The 24,586-nt window shown below is 40.3% G+C and overlaps 1 protein-coding gene across 1 annotated transcript; it reads left to right on the top strand.

The window, feature by feature from the left end:
* Positions 1–7,300: 7,300 nt before the first annotated feature.
* LOC139138112 (terminal uridylyltransferase 7-like) lies at positions 7,301–24,394 on the top strand. Its single transcript, XM_070706335.1, has 10 exons — positions 7,301–7,384; positions 8,427–8,597; positions 14,949–16,582; positions 17,251–17,347; positions 20,610–20,696; positions 21,793–21,896; positions 22,815–23,072; positions 23,373–23,486; positions 23,860–23,937; positions 24,371–24,394. The coding sequence occupies exons 2-10, from the start codon at positions 8,510–8,512 to the stop codon at positions 24,392–24,394; spliced, it is 2,484 nt and encodes an 827-aa protein (XP_070562436.1). The 5' UTR covers positions 7,301–7,384; positions 8,427–8,509.
* The last annotated feature ends 192 nt before the right edge of the window (positions 24,395–24,586 follow it).

The raw sequence follows: 24,586 nt of genomic DNA, 5'->3' as shown, positions 1-24,586 counted from the left end.
TGAGGAATGCTACCATTCAAATGAATGCTCAGATATATTTTAAGTTTATCAGCATTTTGTTATCTTATTTTACATCTTTGGAAAGACATATAAACATTGAAGATACATGTATCTGTGCAAATTTTGTGGAAAAAAATATGCCCAGAAACAAAACCAATTCATCGCCGATTTGAGAAATGTACAATTCCCTTTGAGAGCGATAGACTTGAACTTTTGTGCAAATTTTCCTTTCAGACTTCAAACTCTGTGTGTGTTGCCATTCTTACATGTCATGTTACTAAGTGTGATATATTCATTCAATGGTATGAATTTTTGTTGTTTTAGAAATCCATCAAGTTTCCTCAAGCCAAGTTTCGATGTCAAGTTTGTGATTATCACTGTGACAGCATTACTGTATGTCAGCGTCATATCAAGGACAGAAAACATAAAAGATTCCTCCAGGTATGGTGTCACTGTAGCAGTTATTACTTGTATATAATGGTTCTCTCTTGACTGGTAACATCTTGATTTTAGTCAATATCTCAACAATAAAGACTTTCAAAGAAAAGTTAATATTGCAAACAACTGTAGGGATCTACAATTTGTCAAATATAATACTTTTACCATATCAACCCTATACCAATGTGTAGAGGTCCACCTTACCCGTTAAAAATATGATGTTGTGTCAAACTTTGCTGCTGAAAGGGTTACAGTTTACATGATCCAAACAATGAGACAGTAGCAACCTGGAAACATATGACGTGTAATATGTAGAAGGTAGGAATACTCCAATGGTGTTCGATGGTTTCTGAGTACATCTGTAATAGGTTGTTGCACTGAAATAGGTTGTTTCACCAAAAGTACAGCCTATAACTGTAGGTGTGTGGTCATACAGTTTAGTAGTTACATACTCAGACTAAGTGTTTAACCCTTTTCCTGCCGAGCGCCCTTGTCCGTTATTCTCCCAAGTCAGTAGAAAACCGCCCCATAATATGTGCCTGCAAAAGATTGGCTCTCCTGCATGTTATCCTGCCAGGCATTTTGGCAGAAATCGCCCATTTTCAGGGTAGTTTTAGCCGTACTTATACGTGTTAGACTTCGATAATTTCTACATGCCCGTAGACAGGGGAAGGAGCTCAAGGGTTGCTGCAAAAAAAATTGAGGTCACCGGCTTTGTTTGCCCCTGGGAGTGCGTCATTTTATTGCCGTTTCATGTTTATTTTTCGGAAATAAACTCCTTCAGTATTACGCACGTCCGCTAGGCACAAACATCACCTCACTCGTCTGTTAGTCAGAGACCCTGAGGGTCGTGCTAGGGGTGCAGAAGCACCGTCAAACCTGTCCTGTTTCCCCAGGGTAGGGTCAATTGAATACGTACCTTAAACGACTTGGCAGTGTAGCACAAAAACTACGTTTTTGCCGTTGTATTAACGACATGGCTGAGCCATTGAAGCACAGCTCAACGTAGTTTAGCCAGCTCAGTTGGGAGTTGGCTTACGAGTGTTACCGTTCATTACTGACTTAATCGAGTGGTCCTCAGTCAGGTACGGGTTTGTACCGACATGGCTTGGGCTGCAGCTAACCAGTGATAACCAGTCACTACACCCAAGTCTTCAGTCTCACTTTTGCGATGCATGGGTACAACGCAATATGCTTCCATTGTTCTAGCCATCGACGTGTCCACATGCCTGGCAGCCATATTGTACTGCTAGCTGGTTTGCATAACAAAAGCAGTCCCTGCTAAATGCAGGCGGTATCCCGTAGCATATTGACCTTATGTCACCTTTTGAATTCTCTGTACGCAAACAGCGTACGTAGTTACCAATGCGTCGGCAAGAGGATACGTTTGCCTGCAAACCAGAGCCAATACTTTGGACGATGGAATAAATAAAAAATCCAAAGCTACGTCCATTGAATGGCACGGCCAAGGCGGTGAAGGACGTTGCCTGGCTTGAACTTGCAGAGCTGAAGCCCAGCTTAGTACGTCGGACACCAGTTTGTAATGGTATTTCCGAGTCGTTCATATCCGTTCCATCGGAGGAACAAGTCGAGCCGTCCCGTCAAAAATACGTTCTCATTTTCAGTCATGCACAACTGAATAAGTGACTTTCGTCTCGCACCATCGGCATATCTGCCAAGTCGTTTGCAAGAGGTAGCCTTCTAGATTAGCATTGCCGAGTTGGTCAAGTTCGGCAGCAATCTCTATAGTGCCAGGCAGCCAAGTACGTCCAACTCCGCCAGAAAACGTCACCATGCTATCCTGCCAAGTCCGCTAAAAAGCGGTAAAAAAAAACAGCCCCCCTCGGGTGTGGGGGACTGGCGGACAGGTTTCTGCACCTTTCCCTGTCTATCGACTCCCTGCGAACCCATTTCGAGGGGAAAAGGCGTTCCTTGTCAGAAAACCTCTCCTCGGATGACCCTAAACGCACAGGGGATAGCAAAACGTAGTGCCGTCGACTTGGCAGGAAAGGGGGTACCCAAAAAGGGCCCGATTTCCACCGGGTTGGGAGAATAACGGTCACCAGTGCTTAGATTCTGGCTACACCGAATTTCAAGCGGATTTTCACCGACTTGGCAGGAAAAGGGTTAACATGAAATTATTTGTTTGAAAGATCCAGTTGATAGTACTTCAGGACAATCTAACACAGAATGGCAAGATCTCAACAATCTTCATTTCCATTTACAGTGCACTCTATCCTACTTTTTAAATCAAAGATTACTCAAGCAAGCAAACAGTAGCCGTTAAATCATTTCCGACATTGCCAACTTTATGTTTTATTTTTATGTAAGTTTGTTTCTCATTTTGAATGTTAAGTTGTGATGTAATTTTCAAATGCTTGGTTATTTTGTAGGCATGGGAAGAAGATCAGTACCTGCGTAATCTGCCTTCACCTAACAAAGCACACTTAGAAGCCATCAACACCCTCCTAACCACAGTGGAACAGGAACATGCTCTGACAACTCAGGATCTAGAAATAAGGAAAGAGATCATCCATGGACTCAACCAAGCTGTAAAGCCTCGCATTGCAGGTAGTAAGTAGAAGGCATGGGTAATGAAGGAATGGTGTCTTCTAATGTGCATTTGCTTTGTTTTGCAAGATTTTGGACCATAACAGCATTGAGGTGTAACGGCTACTTCACTGTCTGTGTCAACTTTCTTTTATGAAATTACGGTACTAATTACTTCATTACAAATTGCCTTGTGTGTGTCATTGCAATGCACTGCTCTTAACATTACACATGCCTTTTTCACAGTATGTTTTGTAGTTTTGTTGTACCTCACATTTCTTCCCCGTCTTCTGTCAAGTCAGTTGTGTTGATTACTACATGTTGTGACTCAAAGGTACCTTGTTGATGACATGCAATGTTGTGGGCCCCATAGTCGTCATTTGGCTGATACTGACCTGAACTATTTTCAACTTGACGACAACTTTAATATTTAAAAATGATCCAATAACACAATTTTTCATGACAGATAGCTATTGTGTAACATCATCCACCATGAATGACATTGAGAATCCTGTGTTTTAAAACCGTATAGGAAAATCAACAAACCATATAACCATGATTCAAATATGTCCATGCTCTGTTCAATGATGGAAATTGTCTTTTTCATGGATTTTCATCTATCTTAGAAATCTCAAGCAAATAATTTTCCTTCACAAATTAAATCCAAATAAAAACCATTGACCATCTGTACTTCTAATATTTTCACCAATCCTTGGTTGGGCAGGTAGTCCCATGTTGGAGCTGTAATATTACCAAATTGTAACTTTTGTTACATAAAATATGTCACCAGTTTTTGAAAACATGCTGAAATGTCCATGTCATGTCTGTGGTAAGTTAACTACTGATTTTGAAATTGTAACATGGCTAACAACTTATTCCGAAAAGGACAGTTATGAAACAAAAAAACTCAAATAGCATGATAATAAAGACATTTTATTCTTGTCTGTAGCATTTTAGTATCAACACTTTACCATTTGATATTCCTTGAACAGATTGCCACCTGTGTTTGTATGGATCCTCTGCTAATGGTTTTGGCCTCAAAGACAGTGATGTCAACATTGACGTCAACATTTCTAAAGGTCTACAGATTTCCAAAGTACTTCTGGAGATACACGAAATTCTGAAATCACATAGTGGTGAGTCAAACTTGTACATTTTAACGTTTGTAGTAAATGACAGTTCACAATATATGCAGATTTTCTGTACTGTTGTAGTTCTATTTATGAATGTCATTCATTATTGTAAACTATGCGATCATGGACTTGTACATCACTTTCAGTTTTTTAAGCATAAACATGAAGGAGGGAATGTCATCATCCTCATCTAGGCTAGGGTTTCTAGAGGACCTTGAATCAAATATTTAAGTGACAATAAATGTTTTTTTTATAAATATATTTCCATTGTTTTTGTTCTATAAAACAGTTCATTGTCATGTTTAAATGTAAGGTACAAGCCATACTAACAGAATACTGTGTGTACTGAGTGATAGAATTCGCAGTGTTATTGTTTACTATTGAATTCCAGTCTGAACAAGAAGTTGTTTGTCAACAATGACATAGGAAATCACAGCTATACAAGCTGTATAGACAAGTTGAACACTGGGCGTTTCAAACATGATTGTGGCAGTAGAACAAGATATTGTAATTAATGGTTCATCAAGCTTTATGTGGTTATTGTCTCACATGCCAATAATATACCATACATTGTTTCAGTGTTGCCTAAAAATGTTGATGTAAGTTTACCTATACATACTATATCTGTGTTTCAGATGCCTATACCAATGTTCAAAGTGAGTTTTCTATCAAGATACCATCGATTTATTTCATAGACAGAAAAAGGTAAGTTGACAGAATACTTTCTGTCATAAGTTTTGTTATACTTCAAACTACATATTTCATACCTCTCCATTTTGAAATTTCTGGGTTAAAAGTATGATTTAATGTTTTCATCCACAGGTAGACTGTTATGTGTGTGTCTGTTGATGACAGAGACAAAAGTGAAAGCACAAAAGCTGATCTGTACCGCTTTATCTACATTTACCTGTTTCTGCAGTGAAAGTGTTGTACGTACATGTGTGATTTTCCATGTAATATGATGGTGTATGATTGTACATGGTATCGATGTCAAGTTCAGTTCATATTTGAAATGTAGCAATGGCATTTTTATTCAAAGAGAAAATATGGGAAAAGCATGTCAAGGAAAGATAACCGATTTAATTGCTGCTCTACTCTTATTCCATGATGCTCTTTCTACAGTGGTTTGAAATGTACTCTGTGCTACACAGAGACCACTGCCTGCCAACAAACAACTGAGTTGCTGTCTACGTATGCCAAGATTGATCCACGCTTGAAAACTCTGGGTGTAGCATTCCGTTACTGGGGTAGACTGTGTCACATTGACAAACAGGATGAAGGTAGCCTGCCACCGCATGCATTTCCTCTCATGGTTATCTACTTCTTACAACAGTGCCAGCCACCAGTATTGCCAGTACTACATGGGGTGAGTATATCGTATGTAATTATTGCCTACAGCTGTCAGTGAAAACAGTTAAGCTTTGATCATCCACATGTCAATTATCCCAGTTGTTCATTTCAGTGTCTGCTTCATTTTCATGGTACAACATGGTGATAGTGGTTGCTATACTTTTCTACTAAATATATTGCATTACTTACATGTCTTGAAGGAAACTTGATCAATGTAATGACATGTTATTGTTCACTGGTACTGTGATGATCAAAGTGTGACCCTTAGACAATCAGAAGTTTGGATAAGGCCTGGCTGGGCACTCTTTTGGGCATCATTTTAGAAGTGGTATAGCCACAAACTGATGATGTCAAATCGCCGTACACAATACACAGTGCCATGATTACCAGGCGTCTGTGTTTTGTGTATGGCAATTTGACATCATCAGTTTGTGGCCATAGCACTTATAAAATGGTGGGGTCTTTTGATTTGAAATTCCAGAACTAAAACATTCTACCACATTTTAACCACTTCTCATTATCTACATTGTTTATTCTGGGCTTTGTATTTGACTGCTATGCAGACATGCATTTCATAGTCACTCATGTAATGCATTTCCCATATTTTAAATTTGTAAAAGTAAATAAACAGTGTTTAAATCTGCAGCAGTTGCGTCAAGCTTTCACTCAATGTACAACGGTGTATATGCATGCCTGCAAGCTTTGAAATGAACACTGACCATCCAATTATGATCTGATCAAACAACCCAACTATGTGCATAGCTTAACAAACTCCCTGTCCCCTGAAGGTTCCAATAATTGACAGTCTACAGTAAACAAACTGTTCAATGTCTGTAGAATGTGACTGGAATATGTATTGTCCATGCTTATCATCATTTTGTCAGTTGAGTTCCATTTCAAAAGTAACACAGTTTCTGTGAACCACTCTTTGAAGGCCAAGATGACATTAGAAATACTGACATTCAATATTTTGTATCTTTGCTGGGTTCAGTAATTGTACAACAAGTAATGCTATAGCCCCATTGTCAAACTCTAGTTATAAGTCTGATGGCAAAATACTCAAAACTGTATTTCAGTGTTGAATAAAAGGCATTACTTTACCATACAATTTGCCATGATATCTTTGCCATTAGTTTATACACTTCCAACAAAAGTATCTTGCAAAGAAGAGGCAATCAGCCTCCATAGACTGATCATGATGAAGAGATTCTTCTTCAAATTTAGAATAATGCTAGTTATGAGCTGAAGAGTAGAGATGATTATATCCAAATTTCCTGTGACTCATCAGTGTGTTGTTATATTGATTGTATTAGAATCACAAATGGTATAGGTCTTTTTGTAACTAAACATTTATATTTCAAAATTGCAGTGCAAAATTCAATAAACTCACAATCAGATTCAAAATCACAACATATAGTATAGTACTTACCAAACAAAGACATCAGTAACAGAACCACTCAACTATAAATTCCCACCTCAAAATATGCTTCAAAAGTTTAATTTTTGGTACTTCATAGTCATATAATTGAGATTTACGATATATGGAAAGGTCAGTCAAAGGTAGGTCAGGCAATTAATGTACAAGTATCATACTTGACTGTTTCAAACTTGTTAAATTTGTGTGAATTTGGATTTATACTCCCTCTTTAGAATGCAGACTACAAACATGGCTTTAGTGTGCAAAATAATATGAAGACATCACTAAGAAATAGACTTGCAGCAGACACATGTTCATAAATATAGGAGGACCTGAAATAAAGTCAAATTTGACTGTAATAAAGCTTTCTGTGTTTGGTCTTTAAAAAACATTATCTGTATCTATGTTACAGCTTCTACGTGAAGGGGAAACAGAAAGGAACAAATTGGTTGGCAAGGATGTTGTGTGCAGTTACTATGATAACCTAGAGACATTGGTAAGTATGAATTACATTGTTTTCCTTGCATTCTGTACTGTAATGCCAATTCACTCATTAATTGCAGCAAGTTCACAACACCAATTTGACATTTTCATTCCTAATGTTAATGAGTCACAGACCAATGACAACCCTGATAAAGTGTCAATTGGGAAGCCTTGCAAAATTCGCTGACATGTCGGCCTCGGAGAACCTTTACAGGATTTTGATATGTGTAGCTGAAAAAAATTGTCCAAGAAGGAAAGTGACCGTAGATGGTTTCATTGAAATAATCTACACAACCAAGATACTGCCTTCATAGATCAATGTCATGGCATAGGGAACCATGTCATCTGACCAATGACAGCCCTTTGGCGTGATGCTGGCCTAGTTCTACATAAGCTCTCTCCAATCAGTATGGGCATGCTTATGTACAATGTGTACTCATACATGTATGCTTTGTTACAAAAAAGATGTGTAGGAAAGTGAAATTTAACTGTCATCTGTTTGACAAATTCAAATTTTTCTAAGCAATATCACCTTATAACTTGATAACATGTACATAGCATATGTAGAGGGGTTTCCTTTTAGTATTGCACTTGCCATACTTTAACAACTAAGCTGAGTTGTGATAAAGAATGAACCTGAAGGGTGCTTTCTTTATAAGACTTATATTATGGGACTGTTGAAGTGTATGATATCAACAAGTCTATAAATTCAGAATTGTGATTGATGTAATAAGGTGTTGATATAATTTCTCAATAAAAAAGGCACACAACAATCCTTCAACAAATGAACTGTCTTGTGAGAACATCAGTAAATACATGTAGTGTACTGTATCAAAGATATCATACTACAGGAACTTTTTGAGAGCATTGAAGTAAATAGAATTCTGTGTATCAGTATGAACATTTTGATTTTCTGGTAGACCTTGGAATATTTCTTCTCATCCACAGTTGTTTGACTGAAATATTTATTTAGCCATGTCTTTGCTGTGTAGAAGAATACGATGAGCAATGGTTGATGGATATGTTAATTATAAATTTTGCTTTTTTAATTTCAGCCAAATGTCTGGAAATGTGAAAATAAAGCAGTACTGGTGAACTCTGGATTCAGTTGTTCAGATTTTATGGGCTAGAGTTTAAAATGGCAGATTTGGTTATCTGTATTCGACAGTCTTCACCTTTTGAAAAAGAGGCCAAAAAGTGGAGTACCAAAAAGATCGCTGTGGAAGGTGAGATTTTTCAATATTGCATAACCTTCACAATAGCCTCTCAGGTCTGTACAGTTTTTCAGTACAGTTTTTCAGTGTGAAAAGAAGGCACACCTTGTGATCCATTTGATTTAGACCTGGAATGACTTATACCATTTTCAGGTTTAACCCTTTTCCTGCCAAGTCGGTGAAAATCCGCTTGAAATTCGGTGTAGCTAGAATCTGAGCAGCCACGGCCGTTATCCTGCCAAGGCGGTGGAAATCGGGCTACTTTTTGGTACCCACTTTCCTGCCTAGTCGACGGAACTACGTGTAGCAAACCCTTGCTCGCGCTAGGGGTCGTTCGAGGACAGGTTTTGGGCGAGGAACGGCGTTTGCTCTCGAAATGGGTTCACAGAGAGTCCAAGGACAGGGAAAGGTGCGGAAGCTACCCAGCCAGTCCCCCACCCCGGTGGGGGACTGGTTTTTTTTTGGGGGACGAGTAGCGTACTTGGCAGGTTAGCACGTTGACGTATTCTAGCGGAGTTTGGGGTAACTTGGCTCTGAGGCACTACATAGATTGCGGCCGAAATTGACCGACTCGGCAACGCTAATCTGTAAGGCAACCGCCTAAGACCGCCTCAGCTGGCGGTGCAATTTTTTGCCAATGGTGCGAGACGAAAATCACGGACTTGGTCCTGATTGACGGGAAGTGCGGACGGATTTGACGGACTCGGCTTTCTCGAAGGCAACCGCCTAAGACCGCCTCAGCTGGCGGTGCAATTTTTTGCCAATGGTGCGAGACGAAAATCACGGACTTGGTCCTGATTGACGGGAAGTGCGAACGGATTTGACGGACTCGGCTTGATTAGTCCCTGACATGGAACTGATCCGAACGGACTTGAGCGACATTTGTGAAGGGTAACCACCGCTTTTAACCGACTTGTTACCTTCTCGAAAAGACTACCCACTCAGATGTCGGACGTTGTCGGCTGCACTTGGCTCTAGACGTTCAAGCCGTGCAACGAAACACACCGCCTCAGCCTTGCCATTCAGGAACATGGCCTCAAAATTTGATACCATTGTTCACCGACTTGGCAGCTGCGGTTAGGTGCGTGAACCGTTGTTCACCGACTTGTTACGCCTATGTTGTCCCTGTGAAGTTCGGCTAACGGCCGAGTCTAACGGGAGTTGGCAGACCTGTGTTTGGTTTATACCGTAGTATGACCGACTCAGGTAGAGGTACCTGTCGGTATATTCGAGTTTTACGCACTCGGGCGTCAATGACGGGTCGTCATCACCGCTGATGACGTAGACGTGCTGGCCACGTTATTTGAAGGAGCCATGTTTGCCCAACGGACGAGGCCGAGACAGCCGTTGACAATTTTGGCATCCTTCATCTTTGACCGCCTTAGTTGGGTAAGCCGCTCGGCAGGCGACGGTTATGACCTAAACAAGCCGCTGAAGCACTGTTCGTTGCCGTACAAGAACGAGACGGCCAGTCCATTACTGCTTAATGGGCAATCTGTCGGGTTGGCTTGTCACCGACTTGGATGACAATACACCCTGCGCAGGCGTACTTAGAAGGGACATGAGGTTAAAGATACGGGTTTCCCACCCGTACTAAACATGGGCTTGGGGCAACGTCCTTGGGTGGCAGGTGCGCATGCCACGTACCCAGCTGGACGGAATGTCAAGTTGAGATGCTAATGACATTGACTATGTTATGCTAAGTGCTCGATTGATTTGCATCGCAAATGAGTATTATTAGCATATCAAATGGTGCGGACAGGCAATTTACATGACGGGTAGGAATGTCAGCGCCGGTTGGTGGACTGATTGCCGTAGGTCCATTATAATAACAGGTGGATGCATATATTAACACCCCTGCGTCCAATCATGTCCAGGGCTTTGTTTCCCTGTGGCTTTAAAAGGAGGGACCTGCTAGTCTGTCGACACTGTTCCAGACATGAGCTTGACGGACCGCAATAGTTTTCTGAAGGCGAGCAGACGACTGAAGCTCAAAGATGCAGAGTCTCCGGGCGGTAGTGGTAGCGATCGTTGTGATGTCCCTAGTAAACGTTCTAAGAAGTCGGGCAAGAAACGCTCCCGTAAGGCGAAGCCATCTCCGGCTGAAAAACCCAGTGGTAAGCGTAAACGTAAGACCGATCGTTCTGCCGATGAGGATGATGACGGGTCACCGGTTGCCAGTGGTTCTCACCCGGCTGCTCCGGGAGAGACTACTTCACCTGCAGAGACTACATCTGCTCTTGTGGGAGATACTTCACCTGCACAGACTACGTCTGCTGCTGCTAGTGAGACAGTGAGTAATGAGACGGCTGATGCCATTGGTTCTCCCCCGGCTGCTCCGGGAGAGACACCTCCTGTTGCTACTATGAGCCCTCATCCTGCGTCAGGAGAGGTTCCTGTGCCCAGTGCGAAAGAGCTTGAGTCCTCGTCATCAGCAGAGGCTGCCGAGCCCGCTCCTGCCATAGTTTCGTGTGCTGCGATGTCCCCGCCCCCCGAAAAAGATAGTGCGGAGGGTTCGTTATCAGGATAGCCCACCTGATTTTGAGCCAGATATGATCCTTGATGCCGCTACGGGCGATTCAGGCCCAGACGCCCAGACGACGGTGATATCACCGCTGAGTCCGACTCGGAGGTTGACGAGGATGCGGCAGAGGACGATGACTTTTATGACAGGCAGTACGTAGGTGAGGCAAGCTCTGACGACGATGATGACGCTGCTGCTGTGTTGGCGGAGGACGACACACCTCCTGTCTGGCGTATGTCGGAGACTACCGATGCTAATATATTTGAGGAGACCGATTTTGACCATGAGAGAGGACCGACTTTCACCTTGCCCAGCCACGCCCGTGAGCTCGATTACTTTTTTAAGTTTATTCCAGCTACACTGATCAGATTGGCCAAGGACGAGACTAATAAATACGCCAATTCCACCAGCGACATATCGCTAGGAAAATAGATAAATACTGGCGTAACGCTGACTACCGAGAGGTGCAGGCGTTCATTGGCGTCTTAGTCTGTATGGGTATCGACCGTAAATCATCAGTGGAGGATTATTGGTCTAGCGATCCCTTTCTGAGAAACCAGGGTATTTCTACTGTGATTACCCGCAGTCGCTTTCAGCAGCTTATGCGATACTTTCATCTGGCAGACCCAGAGAACGATCCACGTCGTGATCCTGATGAGGCACGCCGCCGACGTCGGTGTCAGGAGGATCCCCTGTATAAAATCAATCCATGGATGGAGCCCATAGTTGACCGGTGCGTAAATAATTATAAGATGGGTAGAGAGATCTCCATCGACGAGGGCATGTGCGATTTAAGGGCCGTTCTAAATTTAAGCAGAGATTACCGCATAAGCCTGATCGAGACGGTTTCAAGATATGGCAGCTGTGCGACTCCACCACTGCATACATAGCTAACTTTGCACCGTACCTAGGTGTGAAATATCGGGATCGGACTGATGGGAGACGGCAGGAGCGAGGTGTGGTGAAAAGAATTACGATGGAGCTGGTCCAGCCATTCTGTGGATATAATCACAGCCTATTCTGTGATAGCCTGTTTAGCACGGTCGTTACTGCTAGAGAGCTGATGGAGACCGGGATCTACATGGTCGGGAGTTTCAACCGCCGTAATCGTCGCACCATGCCCCCTCAATTAATTCCGCCGGGTAAGAGGAAGCGCCTTCCTCTGTCTGTTGGGGATATGAAAGCCACGACCAGAACGGACTCTCGTCTTAACATCACTGCTTATCAGGATAGTAACGCTCAGGTGCTGATCTTGAATACGGTCTATCCACCCTTGGAGTGCGTGCCAGTGGGGGAGGGAGACGAGCGGCGACAAGTGCCTCTGTCGCTGTATAATTATCGCCGTACATGGGAGGCGTCGACCGAGCCAACCAGAAGCGCAAGTACTTTCACACTGGGCGCAAGAACCACAGATGGTGGACATATCTGGCATGTTACCTGATTGATGTTGCCCTGGTAAATGCATATATATGCTTCAAGCATGTACACCCTGATAGTAAGCTGACCCATAAGATGTTTCATCTGCGTGTCGGGAAACAACTCATTGGCGGTTATTGTGGGCGATCGCAGCCCAGTGTGAGAGAGGTCGAGGCCACTGTTTCTCTTGCCTCGTACATCAATCCACAAAATCAGCCGATGCACGTTGTCAGCCGTTTGGAGGGGCGGCAGAAATGCTGTAAAGTATGTAGCAGAGAGGGTAAGACCACTGCGAGCGGACGACTGTCTGAGACGTCCAAAGGATGTAGTCTGTGCGGGGTTCATCTTCACGAGGGCGAGTGTTTTGCGGCTTTTCATCATCGCATGATGCTACGAGGTAAGAGGAGCATTGGCGTGCAGACCTCTACTCACACAGCCCCGACGACACCCATCAGCAAGAGAACCCGACGTAAATAACGGACAGGGGACAGCTTCGCCTAACAGTGGCTTGACTGTATTCTGAACACGGACCATGATCACATTTTGAGCACGGTTGTGCCGTTTGTTTGTGCTTTACGATCCCGCTGATTGTAAATTGAAACACGGATTATTTTGTACAATCCCCCGATTGTAATCTTTGTAACACGGACCATGCACTCGGACGTCGAGACAGACTCTGAGATTTATTATTCGGCATAATGTAAATTATTCCCGAATAAAATACTATCTATGGATCGCATATTTTCGTTTTGTTTTGTTTTGTTTAGACGGATTATTTTGTACAATTCCCCCTATTATAATTTTTGAAACACGGATCTGCCACCCCGATTGTAATTTTTGAAACACGGACCATGCACTCGGACGTCGAGACAGACTCCGAGATTTATTGTTCGGCATAATGTAAATTATTCCCGAATAAAATACTATCTATGGATCGCATATTTTCGTTTGTTTTGTTTTTACCCCCACTTTCGTTTTTGGCAGATCCGTAAGGACGCTATAGTAATGGATGAACGTGCGTTGTATCACGTGGGAGGGGCACAGCCCAACGGAGGCTGTGCTCGTGCGACGTAGACGTTGTACCAACCATCTGTCGTTGGGGTTAGTGCATAGAGCAGTTGCACTGTCCAGAGCTAAGGTGGTACAAAACTGCACCTTAGTAACAACTGCACAACTAACGTGTTAGGAAACGGTAACACTAACGAGCTAAGTGTTCACTGAACTGGCCAAACTACGTACACGCCTTCCTTCAATGGCGGAACTATGTCGTTGACACTACGTCAAAGCAGACTGCAATGTGCGACTCTTCCAAGTCGTTCAAAGTACGTGGCCAAGTGACACAACCCAGGGGAAACAGGACAGGTTTGAGGGTGCTCCCGCACCCATAGCACTAACCCCTGGGTCTTCTACTAACCCACGAGAGAGGTGACGTTTCCCCGGTGTGGCCGTGCGTGCCGGCGAACGAGCTTTACTTCCGCGAAAGTAAGCTAGAAAAGGGCATAAAGTGCACGTCCCCCGGGGCAAACAATGCCCGTGACCTCGTCATTTTCTGGACACAACCTCATCAGCGGTTGCCCTCTATACGGGCATGCAAAAATTTTTGAAGTCTAACACGTATATGGTCGGTAATCGTACCCCGAAAATGCGGTATTTTCCCGCCAAATGCCTGGCAGGAAAGCGTGCAGGAGAGCCTATCTTCTGTAGACACGGAAAAGGGGGCCGGTTTTGACCGACTTGGCAGGATAACGGACAGGGGCGCTCGGCAGGAAAGGGTTAAACAATTTTGGACATACATGTAACACAGATTATAACATATATTGCTCCTTAAGCCTGTAGATTCTCTTCCTATCACTTTTTTCATAATTAATTTGCTCACAGTTGATTAATTCCTTAAAATTCATAATACCGGTGTCTTTGGTTGAAGGGCTTATATTTTTTTAAATGAGAATCACATATTGTTTAATAAAGACGTAAATCATTTTACGTCAGGATATTTTCACTGATCAATGGATCTTTGCTTATTTATTTCATCTTTAAAGAGGAATCAAAATCTGTGAGAATGGGATACAACAGAAAAGTGCCAGTAGTTTCCCCAAGCCTTCTGAAAAGGAACCATATTGCTCTATGAAATTCAATTTGGTCACCAAAAGTAGACTTTTGAGCCATGCCACATTTCAGTGTCTTTGAATTTGACCCCAGCATCAGGTACCATGCCTCCAGAGTCTTACATACAAGTAGCTGAAATTTGTGCACTGTAATGTTTTCACTTACTTCATCCAATGGAAAGATGCATTGTTGAGATTAATTGGTTTCAAGCAAAATATTAGCAGGCAAAGACGTATATGTAATAACTGTTACTAATCAGCTATGTGAATCTGTATGAATCATTTCAACATGACAGTGGTTTTTGTTCCTTCCCACAGATCCATACATGCCAAAACGTAACCTAGCAAGATCTGTGAATAGTCAGCTAGTGTTTGAGTTCATCATGGACAGACTTCGAGACGGTGTCAAGTACTTTGGAACACCACCACACTCATCAAGCAATAAACAAGACCAACAAATACCTAGCAAAAACAATGTCAGAGACACTGGTGCTTCAGAATCTACTGCAACAGACAATAAGCAAGCAGTCAGTGCAGACATCAGTGGTGTTCATGATGGAGATGTGACAGGGGAAAAAACACAACAGGGGAAAGAATCTGTGGGTATTGAACAAAATCCTCAGACAACTGTGGACAGTGAAAATATCAAAGCCATAGATACCTGTGAGGGCGCTGTTGCTCTTGGAAAGGAATCTGTCAAGGCTGATAAACCATGTGACCAAACACCTGGTAATGAAACAGCTGATGACTTTGGTAATCAGGGTGACATTGAAATGACAGACAGAGCTGGAACTGAAGAATGCAGTACTTTTGATGATGTTGGTACTAGCAAAGCTGATGTGGAAATTATCAACTCCAGTGAAGCTCAGAGTGCAAAGACTGACGATGGTGAGAATTCCAAGATGCTTTCATTTACAACACAAGGTGCTAGTGATGAAAACACTGAACTCACACTGAAGTCAACCAGTGATGAAGATATAGACTTAACTGTGCACTCAAGAACATCAGAGAGTGAATATAGAGAGGAGTCAGGTCAACCAGTGCCAGAACAGCATCTAGGAAATGTTGATAAGAGCAAGCTAACACAACAAGAGGACAGTGCTAGCTTTAGTGAAGATATAAACACTGCCCACTCAGGGGAAAGTACAATAATCAACAGTACTTCACAATGCAGTCCATTGGATGAAGATATGAAGAGGCTTCAAATTAATAACCATACAATGCCAAACAATGCACAGAATAATCAGATGTTGCAGACCAAAGAGAACACTGAAGATGCAGGTGATTCTGTGACACATCTTCATCAGGAACAACAAGCATGCTTTGATAGAATGCCACAAGAATCAGACCATTGTGTAGATAAGAGTAGTGTAGTTAAAGAAGATCTAACGTCAGAGGAGGTTGTCCATGTGTTGTTACAGGACATGTTGGAAAAAACTTTAAATGACGTAGAACCCAGTCACAGTGAAGATGGTGAAGATGAAGAAGAAGAAGAAGATGACGAGGATGATGATGATGATGATGATGATGATGACTATGAAACTGTTTCTGAGGAGGATGTTGATGTTGCCATGGCAGTTGCAGATGATGAAGTGACAGAAGATGATGTCACTGTTGAACATGAATCAGAAAGTGCAAGTCAAAGTGGAAGTGAAGGTGTAAATGATGATGGTGGTAATGATGGTGATGATGAAGATGACGCTGACAACAGTGCACTTGACAATGACCATGGAATGAAAAAGGAGGAAAACATCAAAGAAGAAATGACCATTGATGATGTCACTGATGATGCTGCAAGTTCTACCAAAGTAGATGTCAAAAGTAGTAGTGTTGAAGACACAAATGATAATGCATTGATGGAATTTATGTTTGATCAGAAAATCTTAACAAACGGAGGGAAGAAACCAGTCATTGTGTGTAAATCTTGCAAGAGAGAAGGTCATAGTTATCAGGTATGTCTTACAAATATCAAAGGCTTTGCTTGGCAGAAAGTTTATCAAAGGTGACACTAACACAATTTAGAGGAACTTCCTTCAGCACGATTTTTACAAATTTACTCATTTAAGCTGTGAACATTCCCATGCTATACTGGTAGAGTATTGTATGACTGATTTGTGTCACCAATTTATATTGTGTATCAGTTCACATAGACCAAAGAAGTTCACCATGTTCTAAAAAAACACATTACACAAAAAGGGAGGCACAAATCTTGTTCATTATTTGCCCACACATTAAAATGGAATGAAAACTACAGGCCCAAGTGCCTCGTAGATAGTGAGGGCCATCATACTACAATTTAAATCTAATTTCTAAGTCAGTCAAAAAGTTTTATGAACTATGAACTAGGTCATCATTTCAATACTAATCTTTTATAATCAGCTTCCGATTTTAAGCATGTGTAGGTTTGATTCTCATTAAAGTTTTGATAAGTGTACCCGTTCACTCAAATGTTTTAGTATGTTATTTTTGGACAAGTTTTTAAGCATAGAATGTGTTCCTGTGACTCCCGTAACTTTGGTTATTTCCTTTGTGGAAAGTATATTTGCTTAATTTTCATGAAGAAGACAGCTATTGTACAGAATACATTATGTGTAACTTCTTTTCCATTATTTTCTGACAGAGTTGTCCAGATGACAGACCACCAAATCTTCCAAAGTTACCAAAGTTATCTGCTGAAGATATGAGAAGAATTGATCACACATGCCAGCAAATGATAAGTAAGCCACATGTCATTAATACTACTATGAATTGTTCATTAGATAATTGGTGATGTATATTGTGTGAAGCACAGTAAAGGATGGTGCCTTTCTGAAAGTACTCATTGAACTTATGATAGTAGTTTTGTAATAACCTAATTATGATACAGCTAGCAGAGGGGCTCATACCATAGCAACCAGATATTTGCTGCCACTCATGTTTAATTTATAATAATTTGTGCATGATTATTTAACACTACTTGAACTTTAAACCGCTTTCAAAAATTTATTTACGTCCAACAGAAATTGTAAAAGACTAAAAAATATACTGGTACTCACAAGCTTTGATTGACTATTTCTCACAGTCACATGTACAGGCAAATCAATTCTGACAGACAACTATTGGCAGGAGACAGCAAAACTCTGCAACAGTTTACTAGCCATACTGACACACTATTTTATATCACTGTTCCAAATCAAATTAATTGCACAATCCCTGGATACAGAGTGACAATTTGGTGAAATTTCACAGTGAATTTGTTCTCAAAATAAGAAGAAAACTCAGAACAAAGATGTCCATGTATTCAATCGACATTGATTCACAATGTGTCAACATGGATTTGCTCTATGTAATTTTAGGAAGTGAACTTTCCAAAGTCAAACAATCAGTGTCTTCTAAAAGCAACATAAATCACCAGTCAAAACTCTTCAAATATGAAAAACAATTGCTTCAAACAACGACATTTCACAATCTGACAATGACAACCAGCATTGTAGATCTGACAATGACAACCAGCATTGTAGATCTGAATAGAAATGAAAAGTAGCAGTGTGTGACGTCAGAGTAGTACAGTATTGTTCTGTTAGGTAAAGGCTCATGGAGGGTCACAGAATCATAAGTACTCGAAAAACATACCTTTTTAGTCCCCACGGACACCGTCCGGGGGGACTTATAGGTTTGGTCATGTCCGTGCGTGCGTGCGTGCGTCCGTCCGTCCGTTCACGCAGATATCTCAGACATGCCCAGGTCAATTTCTTTCAAACTTTGCACAAGGATAGTACCCTACCCCATACAGATGCACGTCGATTTGTTTCACAATGCGATCAAATTTGGCCGTGTTAGAGGACTTTTTAGTTTTCACCTCCATAGACTCCCATGTATAAGGCAGTCTCCATAGACTCCCATGTATAAGGCAGTCCATAGACTCCCATGTATAAGGCAGTCCATAGACTCCCATGTATAAGGCCAAGAAAAATAAAAATTTAGTTTCTCATCGTATTCATATCGCAAAAAGGATGCAGTGACACAGTTTTTAGTCCCAACGGATGAAGTCCAGGGGGCTTATAGATTGGGTCATGTCCGTCCGTGAGTCCATCCATTCACGCAGATATCTCAGATATTTTGACAAAATGTCATGTGACCTTGGTGACCTTTGACCTCAAATATATATATTTGCATTAACTCAGTAACCACAAGTGCTACACCCTTCATATATGGTATGATGGGACAGCTTATGACGCCACATATTGTACCTCATTAATTATGCACATATCTAATTTTGAGCAAGCCAATAGAGCTAGAGGTCTGATTTTTGGTATATAGGGATAACTTAGCAATACTATTTTTTTTCAAAATGTCACGTGACCTCGGTGACCTTTGACCTCAAATATACATATTTGTCCATAACTCAGTAACCACAAGTGCTACACCCTTCATGTATGGTATGATGGGACAGCTTATGACGCCACATATTGTACCTCATTAATTATGTGCATATCTAATTTTGAGCGAGCCAATAGAGCTAGAGGTCTGATTTTTGGTATATAGGGATAACTTAGCAATACAATTTTTTGACAAAATGTCATGTGACCTCGGTGACCTTTGACCTCGAATATACATATTTGTCCATAACTCAGTAACCACAAGTGCTACACCATGACGCCACATATTGTACCTCATTAATTATGCACATATCTAATTTTGAGCAAGTCAATAGAGCTAGAGGTCTGATTTTTGGTATATAGGGATAACTTAGCAATACAATTTTTTGACAAAATGTCATGTGACCTCAGTGACCTTTGACCTCAAATATACATATTTGTCCATAACTCAGTAACCACAAGTGCTACACCCTTCATGTATGGTAGGATGGGACAGCTTATGACGCCACATATTGTACCTCATTAATTATGCACATATCTAATTTTGAGCGAGTCAATAGAGCTAGAGGTCTGATTTTTGGTATATAGGGATAACTTAGCAATACAATTTTTTTTACAAAATGTCACGTGACCTCGGTGACCTTTGACCTCAAATATACATATTTGTCCATAACTCAGTAACCACAAGTGGTACACCCTTCATATATGGTATGATGGGACAGCTTATGACGCCACATATTGTACCTCATTAATTATGCACATATCTAATTTTGAGCGAGTCAATAGAGCTAGAGGTCTGATTTTTGGTATATAGGGATAACTTAGCAATACAATTTTTTTTACAAATGTCACGTGACCTCGGTGACCTTTGACCTCAAATATACATATTTGTCCATAACTCAGTAACCACAAGTGCTACACCCTTCATATATGGTATGATGGGAGACCTTATAATGCTTCATACTGTACCTCATTAATTATGCGTATATCTAATTCTGAGCAAGCCCATAGAGCTGGATGTCTGATTTTTGGTATATAGGGATAACTATAGGATAGAAATTTTTTGACCAAATGTCATGTGACCTCGATGACCTTTGACCTGAAATATACGTTTATGTCGATAAATACGTAACCACAAGTGCTATGTCCTTTATATCTATACCCTCCAATTCTGATAGGATATTAGACCTTAAGATGTCACATCTTGTACCTCATTATTATGCGCATATGTATTTCTTGGCTGGCCAATACAGTTAGAGGTCTGATCATCAAAGTACCCATTAACAAGTGGGGACTGTGTCATCAACGATGACTTTTTCCTTATGTTTCATTGAAGAAACTCCAGCACCACATTATTTTAACACCTTTTACCTGTTTTTCTGGTCTAAAAAGTAATTTTACCAACTGGAATTATTCATCACACTTTCTGAACTCTTTCATATTTGAGAAAAACTAGTCTGAGGTACTTGTAGGGGTTAATACACAGCATTTTCAAAAATTCCTTGAAAATTAGTGGAGGGGCTTATACATGAGCAAGGGGTTATACTCAATAGAGTATGGAATTAAAGTTCAAAAATGTTCCCAAGGTAGTGATACAGTGATAATGTACTTAATTTTTCAGAAATTCACGCCCCAAATGATATAGAAGTCAAAATAAGAGAAGAAATCTTGAGGGACTTGGAAAAGTACATCCAAAAGCATATACACGGTAAGGTTTTCTTAGTAAAACATTCATATTTGTATTAGGTACATTGTAGAAACAGATACTGAATCTTCCAGGTGTGTGTCATCTTTCACACTTTGTTTCTGTATTTGAGACCACAATACAGAAATAACACTTAATGGAACACTAGAACACCATGTGTTGTGTTGCCGTCTGTCCACTGGTATGTCAAGTGTCCACAGATGAATTACTTCCTCCTGGTCTCAATTTTAATGATAAGATAAGACCTCGTATAGTTGTTCAACTTGTTGTCACTGTCCCCATCTCTATAGTTAAAATGCAGTGTCATTGTTTACCTTTGAATTCTATCCTGGACCAGAATGTACTTGTCAACAACAACAGCAACAATTGTCTTCACATGAACAGGCTAAGTTGACAAGCTGAATACTGTGTGTATCTCAATATGCTGCATAGGGAGTGCAAACTAATCTGTTTACTAAACATTTGGATCTGAAACTATATATCACCTTATCTAAATACAGTTTCTTAATTTTCATCAACAGAGATTGTGAATTTACAATGTGAGACACAATTCATTCATAAATGTAAATCCTGTGAGTGTACAAGACATTTTACTGCCAGAGTGTATGATTGTACAGGGTGTGAGTGTATGTGGTGTGTACTCAACATTGCAGAGGTTGTTTTTAGCCACAGTTGCTATTCAATAAAGGGACAAAGTCGGCCATTTTTTATGAATTTTGTTTGATACAAGATACTACTTATATTGTTTGACGTGTTGACAGATAATGAATGGGTGACTATGCATACATTGGACCTCGGTTGTAGATACAATACATGAGACCATCGCGAGAATGAATTAATGGTCATGACCATTAATTGTTTTTCGCGATGGTTTCATTTGTCTAAAACTGGGATCGAATATATGCATGGTCACCCATTCATTTAGTATCTTTCAACATGTCAAATAATATAGGTTGTATCTCGTATCAACCAAAATTCATGAAAAATGGTCGACTGTGTCCCTTTAACATCTATTGGGGTTTCAACTTATGATGAAATCTTAGATTGTTGAATTTGTCATTGATATCACAATAAAACTATTTTTTCATAATGTCTACAGATGATGCCCAGCTGTGTCTTTTTGGATCTTCCATAAATGGTTTTGGATTTCAGTTCAGTGATTTGGACATCTGTATGACTTTCAAAGATGTACAGACAGCAGAGGTAAGTCTGCTCATGCATTTGTTGCTATTACATGTACATCTGTTATAATATGAACATTCATCCATACATCATTGTTATCTTGTTTTAGTGTCTTACCAGCACATCTCTCTATCCAACTCAATCAGACTTTCTCATCAGTATGATGTACAGAGATGTTACAAAGCAGTGTCCTCCATCTGCCCAGTCATCAACTTGTCTGTGCCACCTTCCAGGACAACTTTCCATGCTGCACCTTGTGAAAACCTCCAAGTAATATTTTCCCACAGAATCCACCCCTTCCATTTTGGTTCCTCCCTGCTTTATCACATATATGGTATAGTTATATGTCTAATGTTCATGACTGACCACATTTCATTTGTTCATCCAGATGTTCATCCAGTGAAGGTTTGCTATCAGTAACTCAGCTTCCTATAGAATGTAATGACATGGAATCACTCAGACATAGAAAATAGCTGGTAGCTGGCAAAATCAACTCACTGTTAGCTGAAATTTGCCAGCTGTGAAAATAATTAGTGTCATATAAAATCAGGACATTTTGCATGATTTTAATGTCCTCACACACTACATGTATCCACCTATACTTTAATTTTATTGCCACCTGTAACCAATATTTTGTACATCCCAGTGTTGGTACATATCACTAGATGTATTGAATCAAGCATACTGATATCGTAATTAGTAAATTGCATTGCAGTGATCATCATTGCATGCACTGTCAATCGTTATGTTTCACTGCAGTAAAAAAAGCAATTTGGATACAACTACAAACATTACTGGTGTGTTGAATGCATTGATGGAAAAGTCATGTAATGAATTGTATTTCTTCCCTCATTGAACTGTAGGAGATGTCAAAACCAGCACCTGAAATCATTGAAAAGTCATGTAATGAATTGTATTTCTTCCCTCATTGAACTGTAGGAGATGTCAAAACCAGCACCTGAAATCATTGAAAACTTGGCAGGAAAGATCAAGAAATACAATGGTCTATATGGAGTAGTACCTATCCCTACTGCTAAAGTACCCATTGTGAAATTTACTCTGAGGAGAACTCAACTAGAGGGAGATATTAGTCTATACAACACTTTGGCACAACACAATACACGGATGCTGGCTGCATATGCTGATATTGATGTCAGAGTTAAACAACTTGGGTATACCATCAAAGTCTTTGCTAAGGTAGGTAACATTCAAAAGTACACAAGGTAGAAAATAATTATACTCCAATGCTATTCTCAAAGTATCTTGAGTTGAGTTTCAAAATATTAATAGTGTGCTCAAAAATATTGAGCACACCGGATGAGTGATTATTGTCAACTTTTGCAAAAGGGTACATTTTTGCCCGCAGAACAAGCAATGGGAATTACGTCTTAGGATGTTAGAACTGCTACCTCTATCAAATATGTAATAGTGTGCTTATTGATATTTATTCATACAAGGCTCTATATCCTGCAAGACTTATATATTTCTACTTTTCAGATTTGTGATATCGGGGATGCAAGCCGGGGAAGTCTATCTTCATATGCGTATATCTTGATGCTGCTTTACTTTTTACAACAAAGAAAACCTCCAGTCATACCAGTCCTCCAAGAGGTAAGATGTGCTTCAATGAATTGAAAATATTTTACGATATTTCATATTTATTACATGCCTCATATATCGAGCATTGTGAGCCCCATAAGATTCAATGGTGACTTGATGATGACATACGTGTAGCAGGCTGCACAGAAACTAACTAAAACTATTTTCAACTTTACAACAGAATTTATGCAAAGTCAAGACTCATTTAATTAGTAATTTACCATGCATGCACTGTTCTGTTCATTTATACAAAAGTGATACTGCAATTGTAAGCTTTATATTGAATGGTAACAGCAGGAAACATAATGAATGATCTCTGTGATTGAGATAGTAGAGTGTAGGTAAAACTTTGCTGAATTGGCGTGTTTGTGTTTCTATCTAACAGTTGTATTCTGGTAAAGAAAAACCTCAAAGGATTGTGGATAATTGGAATGCGTGGTTCTTTGATGACATCAAGAACTTGGTAAGTCAAGTTACTACAGTTTAAATGTGAAATCGGTCAGTGTCTTGCAAATCTCTCCCTGTTTGCATTGTGTCATTTTTTAATTTCTTGCACATATGGTTAGCGGACAAAGGAGTTGGCTTACACAGTCATGTATCATCAGTTTTAGAATTCAACATTAGATTTCAACAAGCTTTTGAATGGAATAGTTTCTAAACAGTTTTCAACTTTGTATTTCACATGCAATAGCTTTTATAATTATTCATGTCAAAAAAGTTCATTGCACGAAGTTCATGTTCTGTAACAAGTGAAATAAGTGATTTTGAACTTATACTACAGTAGTGGAAATAAATGGATGACTGTGTGGTTTTCTTACAGTCACATGTAACATACCCTAACCAAGAAAAGTTATACAAACTTGTTTATGAGGTTCTGCTTTTATACTTCTGCACAGGGGCACATTAGGAAAGTCGCTTGAGCTCCACAAGTGATAGATCAGAAAGAATTGTAGAAATTTGAAGAGTCCAAATATCTGTCCCCAAGGCACATTCTACCTTAATGCCAATATCAACAAAGATGTTTCCTTTGTACATTTGAAATTCTTTGACAATATATCACATGACTCATGTATCCCTTTTCCTGCCAAGTCGGTGAAAATCCGCTTGAATTC

This window comes from Ptychodera flava, chromosome 8, assembly GCF_041260155.1.
Source record: "Ptychodera flava strain L36383 chromosome 8, AS_Pfla_20210202, whole genome shotgun sequence".
Taxonomy (NCBI): domain Eukaryota; kingdom Metazoa; phylum Hemichordata; class Enteropneusta; family Ptychoderidae; genus Ptychodera; species Ptychodera flava.
This window is presented reverse-complemented; position numbering and strand designations above follow the sequence as displayed.

Excerpts from the sequence above, each read along its gene's own strand:
- LOC139138112 (XM_070706335.1), top strand. The coding sequence starts at position 8,510 with ATGGCAGATTTGGTTATCTGTATTCGACAGTCTTCACCTTTTGAAAAA. Across the intron at positions 20,697-21,792 it reads CATCCAAAAGCATATACACG|ATGATGCCCAGCTGTGTCTT; the intron begins GTAAGGTTTTCT and ends TAATGTCTACAG. Across the intron at positions 23,938-24,370 it reads TTGATGACATCAAGAACTTG|GGGCACATTAGGAAAGTCGC; the intron begins GTAAGTCAAGTT and ends ACTTCTGCACAG.